General features: G+C 44.9%; 1 protein-coding gene across 6 annotated transcripts in view; it reads right to left on the bottom strand.

The window, feature by feature from the left end:
• The window catches only part of Plpp4 (phospholipid phosphatase 4), a 135,023-nt gene that overhangs the window by 59,042 nt on the left and 48,043 nt on the right, over nucleotides 1–27,938 (bottom strand). For 2 of the 6 annotated variants that reach the window (XM_030242728.1, NM_001080963.1), the window contains 4 exons: nucleotides 24,639–24,747; nucleotides 16,013–16,103; nucleotides 10,819–10,882; nucleotides 8,884–9,008 (listed from right to left, as the gene is read on the bottom strand). In XM_030242728.1, the coding sequence (XP_030098588.1) occupies nucleotides 8,884–9,008; nucleotides 10,819–10,882; nucleotides 16,013–16,103; nucleotides 24,639–24,644 (286 nt within the window). In that variant the 5' untranslated portion in view covers nucleotides 24,645–24,747. The remainder of the gene's footprint in view (nucleotides 1–8,883; nucleotides 9,009–10,818; nucleotides 10,883–16,012; nucleotides 16,104–24,638; nucleotides 24,748–27,938) is intronic. The other 4 variants (XM_017322323.2, XM_030242729.1, XM_030242730.1 and 1 more) reach the window with 4 other exon arrangements.

Below are 27,938 nucleotides of genomic sequence, written 5' to 3'. Positions count from 1 at the left end.
CCAGATGTTTGCCTGCTCAAAGCAAGCCATCCAGCATGGAGGAGATCCTTCTTATGAGTAGAAAAATGTGACTAAATAAATGCAGTTCTGGAAGCTTGGGATGGAGGATAATAACTTAGGTTGGGAAGATGAGAACTAGGAAGGGCTTGTACCACACATTCCTGCTGATGTTCCTTGTCATGACAATAAAAATGGAAGCTTCAGTGTTTACACTACAAGAAAATCACATAGTATGTGACCTCAAGTCACCAGCAATCTGTCCTGGTTGAACCAATGGCCCGTGTAGCTCATGACCTTTTATTCGATGCTTAAAAGAAGCATAAAGAAGCAGTTGTCAAGTGTTTTGTCCACCAATAGCAAACCATGATAGCATCTGTGTTTCAAAAAGGGAAGCACAACAAATGAATCTTGCCACCCCCTCTCACTCCCATTTCCTCTTTTTCCATGCAAAAGTCAGCCTAGCCAACTTAAGCAACAGCTGCTTTATGACATTGAATATTCATGCTTGATGGGAGAATTCAACCTGGCATAGATGAGGTCTTGTGATTATTTCCCAAGTTGTATCTAAAACCTATTTAGATTCCACTGCCAAGAGCAAATACCAGACGCTCAGCTTGGAAAGCCAGACACTAGTGTCTTTCAAGGACTTTGCTGTCAGAAACACCACCAAGACTCAACAAGGACCTAATAACAGATGGATCATCTACACTGAGACCATTGGAGCATTGTGGCAGTGTTTCTGACTTCCAAATGGCAGAGAAGTGGAGCAACAGGATGGTAGCTAATTTTATATTAGAGTGGCACATTGCAGTTGCCAGTCATCACTTAGTCCAACACACTCTAAAAATTGCTGTGTCTTAGGAAGTGACTAAGTTTTACAATCACTTCACTTTAAACATTCAGATTGTATGCTACACAGTGAGTGGGCTGTATACCATCAGTTGTAAGTCTTAAGATGAGAGATTGGGGTTTCCACCATAAGGATGAATTTGTCTTCAGAAGCATCACATAGAGGGCTGAGAACACAGCTCAGTGTTGGGTCATTTGCTACCATGTGTGAGTACAGCACACTTTCCAGTTTTCAGTTTCCAGCACAGAGCTCAGCAGTAAATCACTTCCCTGGCATGTGCAAATATTTGGGTTTGATGCTCAGCACTATATACACTAGGTAAGATGAAGCATGACTATAAAGCCAGCTCTTCTGAGATGGAGGCAGGAAGATCAGCAAAATTGTCTTTGGCTATATATGCATGCATGTACATACATTTTATATGCACACATCTATCCAGATATTCAGCCTGGGTTCAAGGTCAGCCTGGACTACAAGAGACTCTGTTATCAGAAAAAAATGAATCAGTGCCACATAGAAACCTTGCCTGAGCATCCACCCTGCTGATCTGTTCTGTATGTTTTGGATTCAAAATAGTAACATCCACTTTTCCTTGAGATTCTAACCTGCCAGCCTGCCTTACTTAGACTTGCCAACTCCCTTGTATTGGTTCTGTGCCTCTGGAGAACCCTAACAGATCCAAACAGAATGCAGATTCCATCTGGCAATGCCTGAGGTCCTCTTCACTGCAGGAAGAGAAGGAGGAAGCAAAAGAGCTGCTGATTTCCCAAGCTGAAGACACTTCATTCTTCCTGTCTGAAGAGGACAGCAAAGACAAGAGCAGCCCTTTCAACCCACAGAACCCTGCAAAGTTTGGAGCCGTTAGCATCAGGTGCAGATGAATCATGACATCACAAACAGCTTAGCAGGGAGTTCCTGTAAGAAGCCACATCTTCTACTTTCTACCCCGTGAAGCCCGGAGGTCACCCACTACCTAAATCTAGAAGTTTTGGGAAAAGAGGAAAGTGAAGGGTCCTGTGGAGTAACCAGACTGAAAACAGGGCATTAGACAAAGGTCCAGTGAGTAACCCAAGACCCATCAAGGCCTCCTACACAGCACCCAGAGCTCTGGAAGAAACTGAGAGCCAGACTCAAGGTGAAGGCCATGTGCTACCAAGCAGGGCCCATGACCGTGTCCAGGTCCCTTGCAGTCACCCTCAGCAAAGGCCAGTTAATGTGTGCCTTGTTCAGTTAGTTTTGGCTATCCATCTTTAAGCTAGAAGACAAGGCTGAGAACACCAGGTATAAGAACAAAGAAGCTTGTGAGGACACCGAGAAGGCAGGGTGAAATTCCCAGGCACAGAGAAAGAAATAAGAGTCATTCCATCTGTGAGAGAAAGAACAAGGTGGTACATTTGTTAAAAACCCAAAGTTTGAGAAGTCTCTTAGAAATTAAAAATAGAAAAATATTATGACAATTCTATCTAATCCTAAAGAGTTTTAAATCTCCAAGAGGTGATTATAAAGCAGCCAAAAGGCAGACAACAGGAAAGAAAAGATAATGGAAAAGTAACTCCATGTCTGTCTACATAGATCTAGAAAAGAAACAGGGGGCATATTCCCCAATTAAAAAGACACATCCAGTGACCAGAACAATACATAGAGAAATATACGTTCTCAGTGAGGTCTGTCATTATGAAGTCTCGGATTACCAGAGGTACAGAATGAGCCATTATGAAGTTGTGAAGGTGGGGAAAAATGCAAAAGACAGGGTCTCATTTAGCTGAGGCTAATCTTGAACTCCCTATAGAGCTTTGGATGACCTTGAACTCCTGCCTCTACCTCTTGATTGCTGGGTGTACAGGATGTACCACAAGACCCAGCTAATTCAGTGCCAAACCTTGTGGTTGTTAGGCAAACATGGAGACTGACAGAGCTACAGCCACAGCCCCCCACACAAATCAAAGAAAGCACCTCCATCAGATGCTCCTCAGTAACACTGAAACTTGGAGACCCTCGTGGAAATGATTAATAACCTGGACTTCCACACTAAGAGCATAAAAATCTCAAGACATGCAACCATGTTACTTTCTGATGAGAAACTACACAAGTTTCCCTCCTGGAGGCTTTCCCTGCCTTTCTAGGTCCCCCAACTCCCATCACACAGCAACCCAACACTCGTGTTTGCCCTCACGCTCCAGGTGGACACAGAGTCAAGTTTGTCTTTGCCTTCTCTACCCAGTGCTTAGCCCAGTACCACTAAACACTCAGGGATTTTAAAAAATCAGGAATAGTTGATATGCTTTTATATCTTTTCTGCCATAAAATGTATCCCACAAGCAACAGCAGCCCCATTGTATGTTGTGCCAGAGTTGCTTAAAAGTGAGACGGCCAGGGCTGGAAGTCCAAATCAGTGGCATAGCACTTGCTTAGCAATACTGAAGCCCTGGCCCAACCCCAGCCCCATTTAAACAAACAAACAAATATCTACACATTTAGACATCTAACAAGAACATCTACATGTACATTCTAAGTGCACCGGTCTTGCTTTAGATGTTTGCTTGTTTAGTGGGTTGGCCTGTGTCCTAGTTTGCTTTCTATTGCTGAATCAGTCTAGTGGGCTTATACTTCCACATCACAGCCCATCATGGAGGAAAATCAGGAAAGAAACTTAAGACAATCAGAGGCCATGGAGGGATGCTGCTTACTGAATTGCTCCCCATGGCTTGCTCAGCCCATTTTATTATAATATCCAGGATCACTAACCCAGGGATGGCATTGCCCACAGTAGGCTAGGATCTCCCACATCTATCATTAATCAAGAAAATGCTCAGCAGATTTGCCTGCAGGCCAATCTTGTGGAGGTATTTTCTTGTAGGGGTGGTGCTGATGCTAAGGTCCTGTTCCCCAGTTGGTTCTTGATCTGTCAGTAAAGATGCCAGGGGCCAATTGTAAGGTGGAAGAAAAGAGGCAGGACTTCTGGGTCCCCAGAGGAGAGGAGAAGAGATGCAGGAAAAGGAAAGGAGTTTTCACCATGCTTTGGAGGGACAATAGGTGACCAGAGGTTAGGGAATTGAGATGGGACTAAAGGTAACTGAGCAACTGAAGCTGAGGGCAGATTGAGAGGTGCTGAGCTAAGAGTATTAGGAAGGGCTTGCTAGCCAAGGAAGGCTTAGAAGAGCCCAGCAATTGAGCCAACAAGGCAGGTTGAAACTGAGCAAAGTGTGTCTGTGTTTTTCATCCACGGATCTGATATTCTCTGGGCAGGGGCTGGTAGCACAGTTCCTGGAGCTTAAGGAAGGGTAGCAGAAGCTACATGCAACACTTTCTCAAATGAGGTTCCTTATTCCAGATGACCTAAGCTTGTATCAAGTTAAACAAACAGCCTAACCAGCCCAGCTTGCTTAAAACAAAAGTGTGGCTACATAGTGCCTTCAATCCCATGATTCCTTCTGTTTCTACCTCTCTTCTTCTGCAACTGTAAGTATCCTGCCTTATGAAAGTGTTGATGCTGCTGTTTTATAGTACTGGTACCAGCAAGGGTGCTGCTGATCTTTCCCCACAAAGGACAGATCATAGCTATAGTTCCATGGGTCCTATGTTCCTTTTCACAGCTATTCAGCTCTGCCATTGTAAAGTGAAAACCACCACAGACAACAAATAGAGGAAGGGACATCTCGATGTTCTAGTACAGAATGTCTATAGACAGGAGCCGTGGCTGGAAGTGACTCATGTACTGACACCTGGATGTTATCGCTCTCATCAGAGGTAGAAAGGAGTTCTTGACTCCCACCAGTTTTGCAGGACAGATGATTCTGTATAGCTTGGCAGTATCCTGGTGTGTTATTCCCTACCTCTCCCTTATGTAAATCATCCGCCTAGAAGCTGAGCAGATACTGAATCAAAAACTAAGACAATCCCTTGTTCCAAAAACCCTCACACTCAGCTCCTGGAGAAGGCACAATACCAACTCGTTGGTAAATCCTAAGTTTAAAACCACTTGCTGTGTCCAACTGTGGTCCCTGCTTTTCCAGTCAAAGAAGCTAGGGATGTCTCAAAAAGCAAATCCCATGCAAAAGCTTCTATGGGGCTTTGATGCTTGCTGTGTGAGCATGCCACACTGGAGCCTTTCAGCTACTTAAGGGAGAATCAGACCAAGGTTTTTTTTTTTTTTTTTTTTTTTTCCAAAACAAATTAATATCTGTTCTTAAGTTCGAAGAAAAGCTAGATGTTCTACGGGATAATGTAAGGATGTGGAGTACATCCAGCCATCAGTGACCTGTGAACAGAGGAGCCCAGCCCACATCTCTTTAGCCTGGGATCCACCCCATCTACTCACTCAAGTCTGGACTAGAAGATTGATTGTTTAAGGAACAGAAAGCATTTGTAACAAAATGAAGGTCCCCTGAGGTCATCTCCTCTGAGGAGCAAAAAGTCACACCAATCATGAGGTGTCCTAAAGGTGACAATAAGAAACGCAGGACAGAGCACTGATGGGTTTCTCACTGCATAAGGCAGCTCCCTTCAAGCTAACACTATCCTGTCACAAGTCGGGGAAAGAGTGCAGATAAAAGCAACTTCATCAAAACCCAGAGCTGCACTGGACATCCTGTCTGCCAACAAGAGCAAATGTTAAAGTCTTAAGAAGCATCTGAGGCAAGAGTTAGTAACAGCCTCTGCCCAAAAGCCTGTCGGGCACAGATCCCTGTAGCCACCCATCTACAAGGCAGACAGCCAGAGGCAGCCTGTGGGAAAGCCAGCTTTTTGATGGAGGAGGAGAGAACTCACATCTAATAGAAACATTTCTTTAAGGCTGGGTCACTAATCTCTGAGGTCTATAGTCCTCCAGCAGGAGATATTCACTTCCTGCCCTAGTTCAAATGTGCCAGCAGATGCTAACCTGTACTATGGTCCTCAGCCAATTATTTGAGAAGCCAGGATTAAGATTTTTATTTTAGAAATGGTTTCATTTCCTAGTGATCTTAAGATTTAAAGCCCTTTAAAACTCAGCACTAGCCGCAAGTCTTTAGGAGTGGGGAAGACACCTCAAGAAGCATAAAGATAAGGAGATAGCACAATTAGTAGGGGGCTCACCATGCCATGCAAGCATGAGAAGCTAAATTAGGATGCCTAGGACCACACTCTAGAAAAGAGAAAGCTGGGCATGGCGATGCACATCCGGCATACCAGACCAGCAAGACGGAGACAGCTGAATCTCTGAAGCTTGTGGGTCAAACCAGCCTAGCCCACCCAGGGAGCTCCAGATCCAGGGAGAGAGCCCCATCTTGAAGCATAAGGTGGAGGGTAACCAAGAAAAATAGTCCATGTCCACCTTTAGCCTCCATACACACAACACACATACCTACCCATGTGAATATATACACCCACGTATATGCACACACAATACACACGTGCACAAGAAACAACACAGCATCAAAGACAGAGGACAGGAATGAGCCTACCTGTAATGAAATAGATGGAGAACCTATAGGAGCTGACACCTTAAATACTACCCCAGATCCCTCAAAGCGTTGTAGCTTTGGAACCCTTAATGACAATGGTATAATAACTTAGTGCAGCAGGAACCCTTCCAGCTCGCACCTACACTCACTTTAACTGTGACTCGAGAAACACACAAGATTGGAAGGAAGCACTCTTGCATCCTGACTGCAGCCCAGGGTCAGACCTTCTTCTATAACCATGTCCTCACCATAGGCACCTCAGAGGCCTTATGAAGCAGTGGGTGGTGGCTCTCAGGCCAACTCTTTCATACTTATGGCGTTGGATCTGGCTCCATTTATGAACTTCCTAGCCTGCTGAAAGAAGCTGTCATCAATTTGGTAACAGAACATGTACTCATCCCCTTATAGCTCTGGAGACCAGATTCTTAAATCAAAGATATCAGCAGGGCCATGCTTCCTCTAGGCTCTGCAGAAGAACCACTCCTGGAACGTCTTCCAGCTCTGGTAGATCCATGTGCTCCCTGGCGGTGGCTGCATCACTCTCTCCTGTGTGTCCTCAGGTACCTTCTCCCCACCTCCACCTCCAACCCCCTCTACCTGTTTCCTACGAGAACATCTATCACTGGATTTCAGACTACCCTAAATCCAGGAGTTTATCTTAATATTCTTAACTTGAGGGGCTTTTGACTGTTCAGTTTGCTTTGGTAATTAAACTCTAAGGGAAAGCAAAGGCATGCATAGAGAATGGTTATTACAGTCAAATTATTTAACATATCCATTTTCTTTTGTAATCACTGTGTGTGTGTGTGTGTATGTGTGTGTGTGTGTGTGTGTGTGTGTGTGTGTGTGTGGAGAGAGAGAAAGGGAAGGAGGGAGAGAGAGGGAGAGGGAGAGGGAGAGAGAGAGAGAGAGAGAGAGAGAGAGAGAGAGAGAAAGAGAGAGAGAGAGAGAGAGAAACTCCTAAAGTAACTGTCCTGGCAAATTTCTAATATTTATTACAGTGCTGATAACTACAACCCTTTTTAAAAAATAAAGTCATATTTATAAGCCTGTATTTGTTTAAGGGAAGGGGGTACCGTATTCCACTCACTATAATCTTTATAGCTGTAGAGAAGAAAATGAGGCATCTATTTAGCTGACATGGAATGTGAACACTCTATTACATTAAGTCTTGTAAAGGGAGAAAACACCATCGCTCCAGAGGCTGCTAGCCTCAGGTGAATAACCAGTCCTATCTGAGCCTCACTGTTCTGTGTAAGAAGAGAACCTCCTCCACCCGACAGGGTACAGTGCTGCAACAACTGTTGATAATGATCCCCCTAAAGCGCCCACTGCTCCCATAGCTCATTGGCAGGCCCAAGTTTCCAGTGACTCTAGGCAAAATGTCCACTCAAAGAAGCTTTAAGATGTTTCTCAACTCAGTCACTCACCAGTTAGGCCATTCTTTGTCACAGGATTCAGGAAAAAAAAATCCTATTAAGATAAGAGGCTTGCCGAAAGTAAATGATTAGACCTATTCGGAACCAAGGACTTCACAGTTTGACAGGAATCTTTCCTGTTCCAGGCAGTCACCTGCAGCCATAGTCCGCCTCCAATTATCCCAAGAGTCATAACACCTCAGACAGCCTGCTACACCTGTGGACTTCCCCGGGATGTATTTTGCCTTGTTTATCTCTAGGCTCCTGGGACCAATGCCTGGTGTCTGAGTCAGTCAATAAACTCCCTAGAGTGGATGGAGACACCAGCTTTGGGAATAAATAATAACAGGGAGAGCTACCGTGACAAGTCCGAAGTCCAAGTGCCTGCTCCTTGCGGGATTACATAAAACAATGCACTTCCATATTCTGGTCCTGAAGACTGCTCCAGAAATGTTAGTAATTATGATCGCTGACTTTAATCCTCACTTCTCCAAACAGAATGGAGACATCTTGTTTCCATTAACATAGCTGAACCTGAGGTTCGAAAATGTGACATTTGAAAGCCAAAACATGGCAGAGCCAGGATGTGTCACAATTCAGATATCTGTGGGGTTTCTTATTATTATTATTTTTTGGTTTTTTTTTTCTGCTATGCTATTCTGCTGCTGGTCCAGACTAGCCTTTGTTAAAGCTGATCTAGGCTTGAGCATCTATAGTGAAACCATTTCTTGAGGTTGTTCTGTGCATACACAGGAATATAGATATTTTCATACGTTTATCTTTATGCACATGTGTTATATATTAGATCATACACATAATACCTTAATTACAAAAGTACTAAATGCAACGCTGAAATGAACACTGGTTGTCAAGGGGAGTGGTAAATTCCCTTTGCACTGTCAAATCCATGTGTCAGAGCTTCTAAAGGGGAAATGTCTCATACCTCTCACACCACACTCTTCCGAGCTCACAAAAGCAACATATACAGCACCATGAAAATCTGGAGCCTTGGTTGCAGGCTTTCCTGACTTCCCAAGGATCACTGTTTTTCTAAACCATCCATCCACCCACAGTGAATAAAACTATACTGCGCCAACATTCAAGTACCAAAACCACGCTTAAATGCTCCAAGCAAGCGAACGGGAGGACCAGAGCGTCTCCTCCTTGGACTCACAGGAGGAATGGATGCTGGGGAAGCTTTTGCGGCCCTCCGACACCAGGTCAGGGTCACCTGTGCAGCGCATCTCCGAATTCATCACCCCATCTGGAAAGCAGCGGTAAAAGAAATCGGGGCGAGGTCTACAAAAGACACCATGGACATTTTCAATATACAACACTGCCATCACAATGAGCCCCAAGCTCATCCCTCCTCCCCATAGATCCCGCCCCTCTGCAGGCCCCCTCTTCCAGCACCCACGGGAGTTTCCTGAGAGCCCTTCAGACACCGTTGCTGAGGAAACGCTCAGTGAAATTCTCAGAGTCAACAAGGTCTGAATTGGAGCTGAGCTTATAGCCTTAGAGAGGTCTCAACCGTCTGCAGATGCATTTCTACATCTGTAAAAGGGAGGAATCAATACCTGGCCAAAGGTGAGGTCTTGAGCATTAGGTAGTGGGACTTCCTAAAGGCCCCTAAGCATCGTATCATCAAAATCAAGAAGACTTCCTGTCTTGAGCTACTGCTCAGCCAATCTAGACCCTGCCTCCAGGTTCTGAGAAGCTAGGCCATGACATCCCTACATGCCAAGTTTTGGTGGTCAGCTGTCTTTCTTCAAGTAGCTGTCCTCAAGCAGGCTGGGAAATATAACAACTCAGTCACACAGTGTGAGGAGTTCAGCGACCCAGGCTGGTGGCTCTGGTTTAAAGCAGGAGTGGAACAGAGATCTCTAGAAGACAGAAGGGTGATTCTGGCCCTGAAAGCAGGCCCTCCAGAGCATGCATAGATAACTAATTTAGCCGTGGATGTAGATGTGGTGGGAGGCATTGCATATCCACCATGTGTATATATATGTGTGTGTGTGTGTGTGTGTGTGTGTGTGTGTGTGTGTATATATATATATATATATATATATATATATATATATATAGTGCCTATGAGACTCCTTAAAGCAGGGTCAGGGTGCTGAAGGAGATGGTACTCCCACCAAGGTCATCCATGATCCATAAGTGACAGACATAAGCTGTGAGCCACAGAATTGAATTCTATACCCAGCATTTCATCATAACCTGAATGTTCTACTCAAGTGAGGATTGTATTGTAGCGATGTGCCGGCCCACTACTCTGTGGGCTCTACTCCAATACTGCTGTGAGGCTTGTTAATACTGTAAGCACATCTCCCTTTTATGGTGCATACTGAGTCATAGTTATCACATACAGATTCAAACTGTGATCTTCCCAGCTCTAGGATCTCAGGAAGGTGCCTCTGTGGCCTAGCAGAGCTGCTCTGCCCTGTCTTCCTCAGACCAAACAGTGCTTCCTAATGTGGTTTCCATCTACTGAACCAGAACTTCAAGGGGTGAGGGTTGAGAACTAGCACTTTATCTGGGCCCCAAGTGCGTGCTAAGCATGGAGATCTGGGGGGACATCCCAGTTCAAGGTGCTTCATTAGCCAAGTCTGACTCTTTACCAGAGCCACCAGAGGAGAAGGCAAAGCAAATGGAGATTCAAGATTGTTTTTTCAGGAGCAGGAAGGGAAGTGTGTCATAAAACCAGATCTGAAATGACAACCCATACATCTCATTCTGAAGAGAACAATACATAAGTGATCTGATTAATTTGTTAAAGGCTGAAACTGATAAGTGAATTAATAGGCCTGGCAAGGGCCTGGGGTAGCAGTGGATGGCTCTGGAGATGCCAGGAGCAGGCTTTGGCCAAAAGAAACTAGTTAGCCAGCCAGTGGACACACTCTCTTACAAGTGAACTCCTCTCTAAAGTAATGAGTTCACAATTTAAAGGAGAGAAGAGATCTGTACTGAAGGTCAGAAATCTCAGAAGAGCAACAATCTGAGGGAAAACCAGACACTGAAATCTGTCCTCCTAGTATCTTCTGGTCTTAACTGCCATACAGATGAACTTTGTAGTATAAGCTATCATAAGCTTCTTGGAACTTACCTTCCCACTATTAGTTTAATAGTGTTTGTGCAGACTCCATTCAAAGCAAGAGCCAAGGACACTGCTATAAAACAAAACCAACAGACAGAAAAAGAGAAAACCAGTTGGTTCTCATATTTAAAAATCATCACTGTAACCACCATTACCATCATTATCATTATCACCATCACCACCACCATCATCATCATCAACAACATCAATTTACCATCATGATCACTACCATCACCACTACCACCATTATGAGCATCAGCACATCATTATCATCATCACCATTATCACCCATCACCATTGTAAACCATCATCACCATTATCACCATCAACCATCACTTTTATTACCATCACAACTATCATCATCATTACCATCATCATCTGTAATTAGACTTAGTTTATGACCACAGAATTGTTAAATGCTACTTTAGAAACATAAAGAAAAGCCTTGTTGCTAGGGCAAAATATAATCTGGGCAGGACTACAGAGATTGTTCCATAAAATGCCACATTCCTATGACAAGGAATTTATCTTTCTTTCTTGGCCAGAATTTTGAGCCTCACAAACAAACCTATCTATCACTTTCTAGCCTGATATAAACAGATTTAATACAACAGCATATAGAATTTCTTTTACTGGTAGCGAAACATATAACTTTTTTATTTCTTCCTGGCAACCTCCTCAGACATAATTCAAATCAGAGCAGCTGCCAGAATCTTTCTGAAGAGTCGGACAGCCTTGCCAGGCCTCTGCCTCACCACTGACCTATAACCTGCCAACAACTGTCCATCACTGCTTTCAAGATAGTGGAGAGTCCAGGGGGTGACTTGTAATCTAGACTAGGCAGAACTTCTGGAATACATTGTTTTAAAATATACAACCTAGGGACCTGCCAAGCAGCCTGGAAACCTACTGGAGAGGGGGCAGACCAAATCAAAGGGGCAGCAACATGAATTGCCACCCATTCCCTACAAAAACCTTGACCCTCTCTTAGAGTTTGTTAAGGGGACTTAAGAGGCATAGTCATCAACACCAACATGATGAGGGTCAGATGTCTTACATAAGCAGCAAAAGACCATGAGGCTCTCTTCAACTTTGCTGAGTAGTCAAAGATGTGAGCTACCATTGCTCTTTGGCAAATATTAACTGCTTGATGCCAGCAGAGATTTATGTAAGATGAGAGCAGTAGAGGGGCATTTTCGGGAAGGGTCTTCCTTGAGTGATTCATTGACACTAAGTGAGACAGATGAGCTGTTCTACATGCAGAAAGCATGGCCCTCACAGTCACCTGGGCACAGGCTACTGGGCTGAAGACAGAGCCACCTGCTTTTAGCAAGTTGTAAGAAATAGAAAGAAGGGGGAAGGTTGGGGTAGATACTTATGAAAAGAAAAACTAAACAACCGAATGGGGATGGGGGATTCTTGGCTATGCATAAATAGAGTGGAAAAGAAGGGGTAGGGCCCTGTTGGAGAGCTGAGCATGAGTTGGTCCCACAGCACTGCCAGGAAAATGTCCAATGTGCAGGTCAGGGCATAGACAGGCTCTGAGTGCAGAGAACACTGGGAAGATCCAGTGAAGACAGTCTTTACACACCGCTCTTTTCTGCCTGAAAAGTCAGCTTCCCTCTCTTGTATAAGCTCAGAGCAGAGGTGAGGCCTCTTCTGCAGATCCGAGGGCTTTCCTAGCTTGTCTGGGATGACTGCTCTCTAAGTCCTGACGCTACACTGTGAGAGAGCACAGAAGTGACGAAGTCCTCCTTGTCAGGGTTGGACCTGCCATGCTTTCTTAGGGAGTTCCACCCAGTCTTAGCCTGGGAGCATGGGCCTCAGTGCAGACAAGCCATCTGTGAGCAAGCATCACTGGCCACGCTCTCCTCATCCCACAGAAACATGTATGAACTTCATCTCAGCTCCACTGATCCAGAGCACAATACACCCCATGCTCACTCAGAGCTGAGTGCGCTCATCACAGCACAGTACACTCTTTCCAAAGGTTTGAAGTGAGTGAGCTAGAAAACCCCAATGAACTGGCTGGTTTCGTGTGTCAACACAAATACAAGCTGGAATTATCACAGAGAAAGGGGCCTCTCCCTAGAGGAAATGCCTCCATGAGATCCAGCTGTAAGGTATTTTCTCAATTAGTGATCAGGGGTGGGAGGGCCCATTGTGGATGGTGCCATCCCTGGACTGATAGGATAGTACTAGGTTCTATAAGAAAGCAAGCTAAGCAAGCCAGGGGAAGCAAGCCAGTAAACAGCATTCTTCCATGGCTTCTGCATTCACTCCTGCCTCCAAGTTCCTGGCCTGTGAGAATTCCTGTCCTGACTTCCTTGGTGATGAACAGCAATGTGGAAGTGTAAGGTGAATAAACCCTTTCTTCCCTAACGTGCTTTTTGGTCATGATGTTTTGTGCAGGAATAGAAACCCTGACCAAGACACTGGACAACCAGAAAATACGCTGTATGATTCAAATACCTAAAAGGGACAGAGAAGGACCAAAAGCAAGAGTGATGACATTTGTAAGTGTGGGAGTCACATTGGCATTCTGGAAGTACATGTGACTGATTCATTTTTATCTGAATGATACAATGGACAGGGTACTTGAGGAGAAGGCCTCAAAATGACAGTGTACTGATGCAGGGACCTCTAATGAGGCATCTACTCTAACCTTCCATATTCCCTAGAAAGATGCTTGGTGGTTGGATAGGCAGGTGAACACATGGCCCCAGACAGGAGTGCCTGCTGACTAACAAGAGCACCACGGGTCTAACTCATGTGGTGTTTTACAGAATCTGACAGGACCATTTTGACTGATAGCTCAGAATCACAAATAAGACTGTCTGAGATAGAAATTCAAAGTGTCATGTCCTAAGGTTAACTTACTAGGGGCTGCCTGCCATTGAGAGTACTATGGGATATGGGCATGCTAGAGGATTTGAGAGCTTTTGCTGTCGGCTTTGTTTGTTTGTAGTTTTAGGCCGTCCGATACTCTAGTCTTTCCATAACAGAGTTCCTGGCTCTTCTACAGCCTGAATGCCTGCAAGCTCGATGCTACGTGGGCCTATTCTTGTCTGTATGTGGCAGAGGGGAACACTTGGACTCAGGTATAAATAAGTGCCTATGTTAGATCTTCTAAAGACCCTCAAGTACAGAATGAACATGACCTCTAAACCCCACTCCCTAAGAGAGTTCTGAATTCCAGACTTGATTAGAAACCATCAAGTTCTCTGACCTTGGTGTTTGAAGTCCCCTTCCCTGCCGCCAAGCCTTGCTAAATGCATGGGCTGTTTGCAACCCCGTGCACACTGCTGGCTTTTCGTCATTTTCCAGTCAGGAACTCATTGATTTCGGCAAACAGAACAGCCAATAATTCCTTTTTAGTTACCGTACAGGAGGCAGAGTATGGTGCTCAATTTTGAAGCATCACCCAAAGGGAGGTTTAGCCGAGAATGGAAATGTCTGAAGGAGGTAACCAGGCATGCTTGGAGACATCGCAGGAACACAGCGCCATAGCCAGCAGTAAATTATAGCCACAAACATGGCAGATCATTCTTACTCACTGTCATTTATCTTAGGACTCGATGTGAGGGAGCAACAACAGTACAAAGTGAAGTGAAAGGATTTCCAAGCCCACAGAGAGGGTGCCCAGTAGGATGTTCTGAGGACCACCCTAATCTTCATCCAAACACTGCCCTGCCGCTAAAGTCAGGTATAGGAAGGTACCGATGTCCCCAACCCCCATGAAAACTCTTAAAACTGTGCCATCACAACCCCAGACCAAGACCACGTGACCAAACTCCCAGTCTACAGGTCAATAGTCCAGAGAACACACCTGCCTGGAGAAACCAAGGCTAGGCAGGGGAGGGGACAGGAAGTGGAGGGGTGGAGGATAGCATATTTAAGACAGAGTTGGTCTTGAGCTCCTGACATTCCAGCTCTTTCCCCAGTGCAGGCCCGTGGGGTGCTGCTATGCTGTCCCCTCCTTTTCCTCAAGTTGATGAGAGTGCTTATTTTAGCTCTGTCTTTATTATTATTATTATTATTATTATTATATTTTTTTCATTTACATTTCAAATGTTATCCCCTTTCCTAGTTTCCTCTGTAAAAATCCCCTATACCCTCCCCCCTCCCCCTGCTCCCCAACCCACCTGCTCCCACTTCCTGGCCCTGGCATTCCTTCATACTAGGGCCTAGAATCTTCCGCAAGACCAAGGGCCTCTCCTCCCACTGATGGCTGGCTAGGCCATCCTCTGCTGCATATGCAGCTAGAGACAAGAGCTCTGTCTTTAATCCCATTGTTTACTCAAGCTACATTATTCTTTTCAACATTATTCTTTTCAACTAGACAGACCTAAGGAGAGCCTGGTTACATAAAACCAGTTCTTTGTCCCTTAGACACACCCTGCCTCATTCATACTCCCTCTCTAAGAAATGAGAGGAGTTTCCTGTATGTTTTCATCCCTAAAGCCCAGCAACTAACAGCTAACAAACTCAGTGAGGAACCTCTAGAGGGTGGCAAGTCCATAGACTATGCTAAATCCAAGCTTGGGGACTTAGGGATAAAGGTATATAACTTATTTAAAGTATATAAAATCAATTCAATTTAGTTTTCCAGTGTATATGAAAAAGCTGGGTTATTTAGACATGGGTTAAATTACCTTGGCTGCTAAAACAGCACAGTAGGATCAATTCTCTCTCTCTCTCTCTCTCTCTCTCTCTCTCTCTCTGTGTGTGTGTGTGTGTGTGTGTGTGTGGGTGTGTGTGGGTGTGTGGGTGTGTGTGTAAGAGAGACAGAGAGACAGAGAGACAGAGAGAGAGACTCACCACGACCATGTAGCCTTGGCTGAACTGGAATGCCTATGTAGACCATGTAGACCTTGATTTGTAAAAACCTGCTGGATTCTGCCCAGTAGTGCAGGGATTAAAGGTGTAAGACATCATTCCTGGACTGTGAGGAAGCACTTTGGACAGGGAAGTGACTAAAATATCTAGGTGTTTTGCTGGGCCCCTTCTGAGAATCCCTGCTTATGAATCCCATTTCCCTCCCATTGGCTTAACCCCTTCTAGGCTTATCTCATTTTTCCACTGTTTAATTTTGACCAAAAGAAAAAACATCAGTTGGGTGTAAATGAGATTTTTTTTTCAAATGTGATTATCTAATTAAGATCATTCCCAGCCCCTAAGGCAAGAACTGTGAATACTCTACCTAAGAAGGCTTCCTTAATTTCAGTCTTGTCTGTCCGCCGGATAATTTTCACCACGCAAATAACAGCCAAGGGTGTGAGGAAAGAAATTGCCTGGAAGAAACAACGAATAATCCCTCGTGAGGATACTGATTTGCTTCAGATGTGCGATCTATAATTAGTCCCGGTTAACTTCATCTCACTAGTCAAATGACCTTACGGAACTGACCTTAAACAAAGAAGGGCAATTTGTCTGTGTGGAGCGAAAACACAGACTAGGAAATTGGAGGTCTGATTGCAGGTTCTAATTGATTTGTAATTGCTAGGAGCCACATTTAAAGTGGGAGCCTTGAAAGGAGTAAAGACTAGTGTATAATTATGATAGTTCATCAGCATCAGTAACACTCTGGAGTTCTTTCACCCCTCCTGTGTGTGTGTGTGTGTGTGTGTGTGTGTGTGTGTGTGTGTGTGTGTTGGAAGAATGTTGTAGGCTCCTTAGCAACGTGAGAAGGTGGGCCTTCTTAATGAGAGCCAATCAACTCATTTCCTTTTAGAGTTCTTCTATTGAATATCTATTTTTTTTTCCTTCAAGTTAGAAGTGAGAGCCCCTTTATACAAATTCTTCCTCCCAACTTCACCTGTAAGTCAAACCTCTCTAGCTAGGCAAGTTTGTAAGGGAGTTTCTAGATTGGGTTAATTCAGATAGGAAGCCCAATAGGACTAGGCAGTACTATTCCCTGGGTAGGATCCCAGAGAATGACAAAGAGAAAGAGTCAGAATGCCTCTCTCTCTCTCTCTCTCTCTCTCTCTCTCTCTCTCTCTGTCTGTCTGTCTCTCTCTCTCCCTTTCTCCTTCTTCTTCTACTGACATGACTCTCTCACCACAATGGACTGTATGTATTCCTTCCAACTGTAAGGCAAAATAAACCCATTCTCCCTTAAGTTGCTTCTGTCAGATGTTTGATTGTATCAACAAAGGAAGTAGCCAAGGCATCATCTACGCCTTTTGCTCTGCACAAGCACTCACGGAACGAAGCTGGCGGGTCCACATGCAGCCAGATGCGTCTCACAGCACAATCTGAGGCAATTTGAGTATGAGGAATATGTAAGGCTCATGATGGCTCTGACATGACTTCCTGTGTTCAGTGATAGGGCTGGGAACAGGCAGCTTATGAGTTACAAGGCCAGTTTTCTGTCTCTAATATGGAGTCTCTAACCTAGCTTCCCAAAATTAATAAGTCGGTTTTAATTACTGCTGCCACTAAGAGGAATGGTATTCACTTAACTCTTCATGGGAAACATCTCAGGATAACAAGTCAGTGGAGAGAAAGCGGGTGGTGACTATGGGATATTTACGCCCCTAGTTAGGAATTCTTTACCTGTGCTCAGATGAGGTGCCACCTTTTGTAGAGGGGCTTCCTGGTGTGACCAAGTCATCATGGATGGAATTCATGAAAATAACCATGACCTTTCAAAACAGGCTCTTCTCATTTCAGTCCAATTACTTTGGGCACACCTCTTTGATTTCTGCCTTCAGAGATGGTTTACAGACCCCCAGAAGGCCTTCTTTCCTATTTGTCATCATGCCTTTGTGACCGTGAATGATAGTAACTAGTTTAGGGTTGTCCCTTTATCCGCTATGGCTCTGAGTGACATGGATTATTTGAAAATCAGCTGATCATGTCATTTGGAAGGCAGCTGATCATATCTGAATCACCGCAGGGCTTGCTGACATGCTAAGGGTCAACTTGAATGGCTGACCTGGGGACTGAGGATCATTGCTTTTTTTTTTTTAAACAAGGATCTCAAACAGTCCTGATGATGGTGATTGAGAAACACGTCTCCATATTCCAAGTCTGAAAACCACTGTCTAGGGCACCACTTTCTAATAGCCAAGACCACCGTTATGGCTCAAGAATCCATTTCATCTCCAATGTAAACATCAAGTTCACCAGCCAAGTTGTTTCCCGTCCTTTAAAGCCCTGCGTATCGTTCACACCACAGCTCCTGAAGAGGAGAGGGCAACTTACCAAACAGTGACCTTTAAGGACTCCATAAATCAAGCCTTAATAAAATAACATAGAACAAAAGAAAATATTAAGAGACAGCTCATATCAACATGCTCTCATATGTGTAGGCAAAAATAAAACTCCAAGTTAAATATGAGGCCCCAAAGGCTGGTAAAGGGGATTTTAGAGCAGAATGCTTTGGCCCAAACAGCGGATAAAGCATCAAGCTTGCAGGCTCACTGCCAGGAATCGGAGCTAGGGGAATTACTGGAGGCCTGGTGGCAAAGGGCCTTCTTTAAACATTGTTCCCTGACACAGATCTCTTGTTCTTAGGTCTCTCTTCTCTCTGGCTCTGCCAAGACCAGCTTTCACTGTACCCTCTCTGCAACTTTTCTGGGTAGATGCAATTTAGGATCGTTTTATGACACTCTGAAATTTCCACATAGGAACTGCTTACTGAGCCAGCACTAAGCACCCCAGAGGAGGGGCACAATTTCTGCACCTCAAGAGCTCCTCCAGAAAAGGGCTGCAGCCTGACAGAGCACCCAGCGCCATCTCCAAACAGAAGGGTTTGTGGTCAACTGAAGACTGTGATCTCTCCTATATCCTAGCAACACTGAGGGCACCAGTCTCATGCCTTTGTCCTGGTCATGTATGGTGATTTGGTTGAAATGTCTTACAACAGTAGATCTAAACCTGTGGGTTGTGAACAGTAGATCTAAACCTGTGTGGTCTTAGGAACTGAGACATTGCTCAGGGACAAAATTACAATTATGAAGTAGCAATAAAAATAGATTTATGGTTGGAGTTCCTAAAACCATTGAAAATATGTGTTTTCCTATGGTCATGGCCCACAGGTTGAGAGTCACTGCTATAGACAGTTTCAGGCATTTGTCCCCGACTGGGAAGGCTTAGGTGTGCATGGGAGAGGCATGTCATTGGGGGCTTTAAGGTTTCAAAAGCTACACATTGTTCCTGGCTCATTCTCCTTCCTTCCTGCTTGTGGTTTAAGATGTAAGCCTGCTGTTCTGGTCACCCTGCCTGCTGCCATGCTTCCCCACTGTGATAGTGGTCGACTTTTATCCCTTTGGAACCATAAGCCCAAATAAATCCCTCTATATGTTGCCTTATTGGTGATATTTATCACAGAGACAGAAAAAAGTAACAAATACAGCGTGTATCTGCAACATCTTTGGGGGCAGAGAGCCCAATGAAGAGCAGAGACATATTTATATTTACCATCCCCTCCCCCTTGTCTCTTACCTGATGTCTCACCATACCCCAAAAGAATGTAACACGTACTCAAACTATACCCACGGTCCTAGGATCTCATATGGGATTCAAGTGTGTCCCACACAAACCTAGCTGATCCGAGCAGAGAGGGCTGGGGAGAAGAAGGTTGGGAATAAAAAGGAACAGAAGTTTTTCGGTACATTGGCCCAGCAATGTATGGCCACTGTCTCTAAGAGAGTTCCCACCTTTTATGTCCGTCAGTGAAGCCCACACAGGAAAGGCCCTCGGTGTCCTGGTTCTATGTCACCTAGAAATGGGGTCTGTCTCAGCACTGCTGCAAAGCACTGGACTGTCCCAGCTGTGTCTAGGAGAGGACATGACACGGAGCAGGGAACTTTGAGGGGAGGCGAACCCAAAGCATTCTAACGTCAGGGTTCTCAGTGGGGAGGGAGTCACCAAGGCTCACTTAAGTCACAACACAGGGGCAAAGTGCCTACAGCTCTGGCACCTTACATAAAGGTGGACAACAGAGCGGTTTTAAAGAGGACTCCAGCACACAGACACCCAGCAAAGGCCCCACTTTGGGTAAACAATGGCAACCTGTCACCACAGAAAGGGCTGTCAAAGACTTAAAAGGAGACTGCAAATTAAACTGTCTATCACCAGCCAAGTTTGTCTCTTCTCCTTCCATCCTCTCCCCGAACTGACTAGTTCCTATCTTCCTTAAAAGCATCCCAGAATAGGAAACCCTCCTAGCAAATCATCCCAGTGACAGGAAGATTCTGAGAGATAAAATCAGGTGTGCCCTGGGCAGAACCAGAAGAGACAAAGGGAATGAGTCTTGGCTGGATATTTCCTTGAGAGGCAAGGAGAAATTTTGCAGAGCTCTCTTTTCAGTTTCCTAGTAAAGTTTAAATTGCTCTTCAATGGTTTTCCAGCAAGGCTGAACTTGCCAGTTGACATTTGTGTCTGTGCCTCCGAGAGAATAGACACCACGTCGATTCAGCTCTGCATCCCTATGGCCTCGCCCTGGGCTTGGCTCATGGCAGATGCTTCATGCCTGCCTGGGTAGTGATCATTATCATCATCGTCATCACCATCATTATCAATCTGAAGGCATCCACCATCTGGTTCTGCTTCTGCCTCCTCTGCCCCACTCACCCTATATATACACCCTCAAATCAACTCTGACTTAATGGGTCTCCAGGGCATTGTTCTCCCACTTTAGAACTTTTATATCTGCACTCTCTGAGTGTGACATGCTGGCACCACCTCTCCACCTCACCCCAGTCCGAAAGGGGCCACACAGCATAATGACCTCTCAGTGTCCTGAGAGGGTTTGGTCTAGCTTCAAAGAGTTGTAAGCCCTTGGTAATGTTGTTTGTTTTTTTTCATCCTGAACTTACTGAGTTGATGAAACATGGTGCTGTGAGAGATCCTGAGAAGCATTAGCAGGGATGCTGCTTGCTATGTGATGAACACAGGTACTGACCTCAAGAAACAATGGCTGCTGAGGTCATTCACAGTGATGGTAGTGATGAGTATGGGTAAGGGATGATGGCGGTGGTGATGATGATTGTGGTAATTTGAATAAGAATGCTCCCATAGACTCATGTGTTTGAATGCTTGGCCCATAGGAAATGGCACTCTTAGGGGGTGTGGCCTTGTTAGAGGAAGTGTGTCACTGTGGAGGTGGGCTTTGAGATATCATATATGTTGAAGTCTGGCCAGTGTGGCACACAGTCTCCTGCTGCCTTTGGATAAAGATGCAGAACTCTCAACTCCTTCAGCACCCTGTCTGCTTGCATACACCATGCTTTCTGCCATGATAATAGTGGAACATATCTCTGAAATGGTAAGCCAGCTCCAAGCAAATGTTTTCCTTTATAAGAGTTGTCTTGGTCATGGTGTCTTTTCACAGCAATAAAACTCTAAGACAATGGTAAAGATGATTTAAAAAAAACAAAACAAAACATAGAAGTGTACCTGAATCTCCTCTCTGACCTTTCCAGACCCTATTTTATATCAGAGTATATACGCAGGGTCTCTGCAGATATGTTGCATACCTGACCTGACTTCCTAGTCTCCACAGCCTTTATTGTCTCCCTAGCTACAACATGTTCTTTGGAAGTATGCCCTGAATACACAACACAACATTAATGGGGGGTACACTGAGCAGCATCCATAACCAGCTGACAAAGCTACACCAAGAGCAGGTGTTTAGCCATGCTCTGATAATCCCACATACACACTCAGCAAGAGATGGTGACCTCCTTTGAATAACAACACAGCCTCTGGCAATGGGCTGGCTGCTTGTGAATAATGGGGAAATGCTAAGTCAAGACTCGGTGCTTCTGAAAAGAATCCTTGTCTTTCTGGTCAACAAGAACACAGATCCATCCTGGCAAAAAAGAAGCTCTTGGCGTTGGACAGTCCACCATACCCAACCTGTCTCCTGCACTGAAGGAGTCACAGGCAGGTCAAGTGTGAGTTGGGGCTTTTCTGAGGATGTCATTACTATTTATTCTACTCTGACTGCACTTGACTCAATCACCAAACCTATATTATTTTTCTGGTTACATTTGACCAAGAGTTTTGATACACACAAACACACATGCATGTGTGCTCATACATGTGTGCTCATACATGCATGCTCATACATGCGAGCTCGTGCATGCATACTCATGACTTATGACTTGGGGCCATGAATTACTGGATAAGGAAGCACCTGGGTCAAGGCTCCCTAAGAAAGCATTTCAGTTAGAAAGTAGGAAAATTCACCTTCAGATAAGAACATTCCAACCTACGAAAAGACCCAAGATTTTCCATACGGAAGAAAATTTAGGCCAGTGAGGTGGATAAGCCAATAGAGGCACACTATGCAAATCTCTACTACCTGAGTTTCATCACAGGAATCTACATAGAATAAGGGAAAGAACCAAGCAATGCTCCCAAGTTGCTTTCTGACTGTGGCAAGCATGCCACGGCATGTGTGCATGTGTGCATACACACACACACACATACACACACACACACACACACACACACACACACACACACACACACACACTAAACAAATGAGTAGAATTTGAGCTTCCAAGGGGACTGGCCTAGATTAGATATCAGTGAGACTATGTTCTCTAGTCAAAATTCTCCTGAAGACACTGGGAAATCTGAGGGCCCAAAGCTGACAAACAATAGATATTATTAAGCTCTTCATAAAGTCTAGGAGAATAAATCTAATTATGGGATGACAAAGTATTTTCCACCTTTGCGTTTTGGGTATTTTAAATGATGTTTCTGCTCTCCTGTTGCTCTTGTGGGCTGCACTGGATTTGTAGCTGATAGAGTGTCCTTCATCACCCACTATTAACTAAGGAAAAGGTTGAGCTTGTTTTATTTTAAGATTAGAGAGTGAGCCAGTCCAGGAAGTCAAATCGACTTCTAGCTTCCAGAAAGTGTGGTGCTGGATGCCCTTTTTGCATCTCATTCCAACCACTGGCAATATGCAAATTGTTTCAGCCCACTTGTGTCTGTAGCTAGAACACTTGTGGTGTCTGCATTTAGTCTTCAAAACAATCCATTGTTCATAAATCCAGGCCGGAGCTGCAAATTCCTCTTGGTGTCCTGTATGAGCATTCATCTCCAAATTGCCTTTTACTGCACATGAAATGTGAAGCCCTGGGAAGAACGGGTCTGAGTGATAAACAGACGCTTTCCCCTAATTGTGCTGTGAAGACATTAGCCACATACCAGTTCGTTCATATCTAGGATTTATTGAGTTAGAATAGAATTGGAAACGAATCTTATTGTAATACGTGAGTATTTGTTATGCCCTACTGCCAACCGACCTTAATATTTCACTTTCTCTAAGATTTACAGAAACCTATTTTCTTTTTCCAAGCTGAAAAGTAATTATGAAAGCAACTATAATAACACCTCACTGTCCACACAGGGTAGCATCCATTTTCATAACACCTGACTGTGCACACAAAGTAGCAGCCATTTTCTTAACACCTGACTGTCCATGCAGGTTAGCAGCCATCTTCATTTGCAGATATGGGTATCTTTCCAACTGTCATTACTTAAAACACTTTACTCCGTGAAATAACACCATTTCTTTCAAATAGTCCAATGTGTGTCGTGAATGTTCTGGAACAGTCATGGTGGGTCAAAAAGGAATCACCTCCCATCCACTAGGCAGCCCATAGGAAAGTTTTGTTATTGTTCCTAGTGAAGGGGCAGCACGTGACGGCTTCCTCTGCTACAGAGCTGCTCACTGGCAATGCTCCAAGAATAACAGCACTAGTAAGGAGTTCCCGACTCAAACATCCAGGAAAGTCTCAAGGAGGACAGTTGAGCTCCATAGTTGGTTACCCAGATCATACACTGTCACCCACTAACTGTGGCATCAGGGTCATTCCTTCATCTCTCTGGGATGAACTTCTGACCCTGAAAGCCGTGAATAGTAATGACCCCTTCCTCTCTGACATAGTCTAGGACCATATAATGTAGTCTCTAATATGCACTGGCACACAGGGAGGGAAAGGGAAAGGCTATAATTGCCGTGTGGTAAGAGGAGGGAAGAGTAACCCCACTCTGTCACTTGATTAGGTGTTTCCTCATTTGTTCTAGGAGATGCAGATAACATCTAGTGTTTGATATGGGGTAGGCTGTCCTTTGTTTGTTTGTATATGTCCGGGTATATGGTGTAAATGTATATATTCCTTTTGGCATGTGTATGTAGCATGTATAGAGGTCACTAGTTGAAATCAAATGCCTTCTTCAATGGTGCTCCACCCTACATATTGAGTCAAGGTCTCACACTTGAACTTATCGCATACATAGTGATTTGGCTAGTCTAGCAAGCACACTTGCTGAGACTCGCCTTTCACGTGCTGGGATTACAGACTGGTCATCAAACCCACTCAGCATTTACATAGATACAGGGGATTTGATCTCCAGTTCTACACTTGGGTGGAAAACATTTTACCTAATGAGTCATACCTCAGCCTACCAAAGGGTCATCTTATCACCAGACAAGTGGTTAGCAGAGCTCTCTGTATTGCCCAAGTTGGAAATTTTCAGGCTTATCCTGAAAGGAGAAGGGACGGTAAATTCTTGTCACTAGCTTCCAGTCTGACTTTACTACACTGTCACTATGCGGAAACATTCAACTTAAGTCAGGTAGGCAAATCCGCTCTGTTTCTGAAGTGTTGGACAGTCACAGTCTCTCAAGTGAGCAATCGGTGCCTGTCATGCTCTGGAAGCGAGTTTCAATTGGATGCGCTACCTTCCTCTTTTTCTAAAGTTGCCTACTGTCTTCAGCCTAGCACAGCAAAGGTCAAAGCCCATTTGGTGTGTAGGTGGGCTAGTGGACACACTGGCCACCAAATCGTGGTACTTACAAACATGAGGCGGGTAGGTATGTTGTCTGACTGCACCAAAGGATTTTTATAGAGCCAGATCTCTTCCGGCTGGATGACTCTCTGGAATGGATCCAAAAATTCTGTAAAACTGAAACAAAACAGAGAAAAAGGACATGACAGCTGAGCACTCAGGGGCCGTGGAAAGGGCTTCCCAGGGGAAGCCATAGTTTGCATGCCCCCAGAAGAGTCTTCCCGACTTCTGGGAAGGGGAGAAACAAGGAGCCTCTGATGATGAGCCTCAGCCAGTTCCAACCAGAGAAAGACAAAGCAACAGAGACTCTAGCATCCTGTCACCCATGGCAGTAAGGACTCATTCCCTGGCTAAGGAGACAGCCAGGAAACAGCTTTGCAAAGACTCTAAGAACCCAGGCTCCCAACGTGAGCTGAAAGCTCAAGTATCACACAGCGGCTCACTTGGGGCCAGGGCCCGGCCAGGCTGTGAGCACAGTGTCTGAGAACAAAGATCTGAAACAGGAGTGGACTCAGCAGGTTCCCTGGACCTAACGAGGGGACAGGATGTTTCCCCGCCCTCCCTCCCATTGTCCAGATGAGGTCATGATGCTGCTTCACCTCCACTAGGGGGCAGTGGAAGGATGAGGTGAGGCGACGGGATGTTTTCAGTCTGCTAATGGGCTAGCTCTAGGCATCTTCCCTCTTCGTCTTTTTACCCTCTGAGAACTACTCCTGCCATGGTAATCTAGCACATCCCCAGCCTGGGCTAGCTCTTCATTAGTTGGACAACCAAAAGCAAGCCTTAAATAAAAAAGTGATGGGGGTTGGGAGACAGGCAATATTATGAATCAGACTTCAGCCAACGGCCTTTGCCCAGCATTTCCAGCCCTGCCTCCACCTAAATTTCATTCAGAATGGTTTCAAGCATGAATTGTTGGAAGCTGGAACATCAAGAAGTTCCAGTCTTCCACTGCCTGGCTGAGAAATTTTGATCCTGAGCCAAAAGGATCTAGAAACTTGGGTCTTCCCATAGTCACCCCTATTTTAGTCCTGGATCCAGAAATTCTCCTTGTTTTAGGCAAAAAAGGGACAGTCATCCAAGAGCGAGGTTCTAGCAGAACTGTCCACCTTGGAACCTCACTATGTATCCTAAACTTGGGTGTCATATGACCTTAGTCTGTCTGCACGTTCATGCACGTTTTCAGCAGTGAGTATACAAGGACTGTGGACTGAGAGCCTCCTAGGAGAGCTGGCCCCACTAGGAAGCCCTGATACTGCCAAACTTAACATACACTCTGAGCAGCTTCACAGTAATACCATCAAACAGACCAGCGTCCCAGTGAATTCTAATGTGCATCTATAAGAACCCATAATCCTCCATGCCTGTTTCTATATGCCTTCCTGCCCTTCCTTCTATTCTCTCTTCTCTGCATCCTCACATCTAACTGTCGGTGGGGTTTTAAATGCCAAGAATTTGTGTACTTAGGAATTCAAAAATAAAAAATAAATAGAGCTGTCTTTGACAGATCTGTTTAGCCCTGTGACAATAGCACCTCCACCTGAAATGAAAGAGTCACCTGGAAAACATTTGCCAGGGTAGTAATTGTCATAGAGACCAGCCAAACCCTCACCAACCTGTGCCCAGAATGTGTCTATTGTAGAATGGGATCCCAAGTGTGTCAAGAACCTGGTCTGCAAAACTGCTATGGCCCTGTGTACTTTCTCCAAAGCAAGGATCTGAAGAGCACTTCCCTGGGCACCAGAGAACTGCTCCGTGGCACGATCCTCCCATGAAGCTGCTCTATGCCACTTAGTAAAGCACTGCCCTTTGTGGGGCTGCAGTGTACACAGGTGCAATGGGGCAGCTTGGAACTAAATCAGAGGCCACAGCTGGAGATGGGTGAGAACTTCTGGAGGCTTGTTAGCCAGATGTATGTTATGGTATCCATAAACAGTATGGATAGGACCTGGGGGTGTGGATTTTAAACCATTCTCCAGGTCCCAGGCTCCAGCTCTGACGCCAGTAATCCCTTAAGGGACCTGAATTCTTGACTTCAAGAAACTTGATGACTTAATTTTCTTGATTGACAACCCTGGGGTTTCAATCCAGCCCTGGCTGTGTGGTGCACAGAAAGTGCTTTTCTTAATATCGCTGAGCCTCAGTTTCCTTTTTGTGAGGTGAACGTATCTCACAGATCTGGAATGGAAATTAAATTGAAAGAATACACATGGAGGTGGGGAAGAAGCTTGGTTGGTAGATGCTTGCCTGGCAGGCACGAGGCCCCAGGTCCCATTCCCAGTGCTAGATAAACATTGTGTGGTTGTGCACACCTATAGTCCCAGCTTTTAGCCAATAGAAGCTAGAGTTCAAACAAATGAAGGCTAGCCTGGGCTCTATATGAGAAAGGAAAAGAGAAAGAAAAAGAGGGAAAAGGAAACAGAAGAGAAGAAATAAATAAAAGAATGGGAAGGGAAGGGAAGGGGAGGGGAGGGGAGGGGAGGGGAGGGGAGGGGAGGGGAGGGGAGGGGAGGGGAGGGGAGGAGGATTTGTGAACTGCATAGAACACATAGTATTTTTTCCACTTACCACCACACTCCAGTCTCCAGTGTGTGTTTTCACCAGTTTTTAGTATATTCTTTGACTGTGTCACAGCCTGATCCTTGCCTCCAGGTATTTTAAAAGCATTTTAGATGAGATGAAATGCAATAAAGTTTGTCTAAAAGATATTTTTACACCACATAAGCTGCTCGTGATAGCTAAACCTTCAAGAATATCCTGATCACCATGACTCTATAAATCAACCTAAAATTTTTGATTTTGCTCATGACTTTGTGGCTCAGGAAATTTTGTGGGTCCTGCTGAAGAGCTCTTGCTTAGCCACTCTCCTTCTATAGAGCCTATAGTGCTGCACTAGGCATTATCAAGATGGCCACCTGCTGCCGGCAGCCTGACTGGAGCTGAACTGAAGGACTGACACATCACACCCCAGTCCCCAGGTACTGAGAATTTCATCCTGTATCCCAAGAGAAGCAGACCAAAGCAAACGGCGTCTCCTGATCCAGCCTTGAGAATGGATAATGTCGTCTGCATACTTTGGATGTTCATGACTCCCAAGGACTCGTGTTTGAACACTTGGTTTCTAGGAGGCGCTGCCGTTTTGGAAGGCTATGGAACCTTTAGAAAGTAGAACGGAGCTGGAGGGAATGGGTCACATGACATTTATAGGTCCACATTGTTTCTTGTGCTCAGTTTCCCAATCTGCCCAAATATAAGTGAACAGCCTTAGCTACCACTTCAGAGAGATGCTTCTGTCTTCCCTGCCAAGG

Source organism: Mus musculus, chromosome 7 (genome assembly GCF_000001635.26).
Source record: "Mus musculus strain C57BL/6J chromosome 7, GRCm38.p6 C57BL/6J".
In the NCBI taxonomy this organism is placed as follows: Eukaryota; Metazoa; Chordata; class Mammalia; order Rodentia; family Muridae; genus Mus; species Mus musculus.
This window is presented reverse-complemented; position numbering and strand designations above follow the sequence as displayed.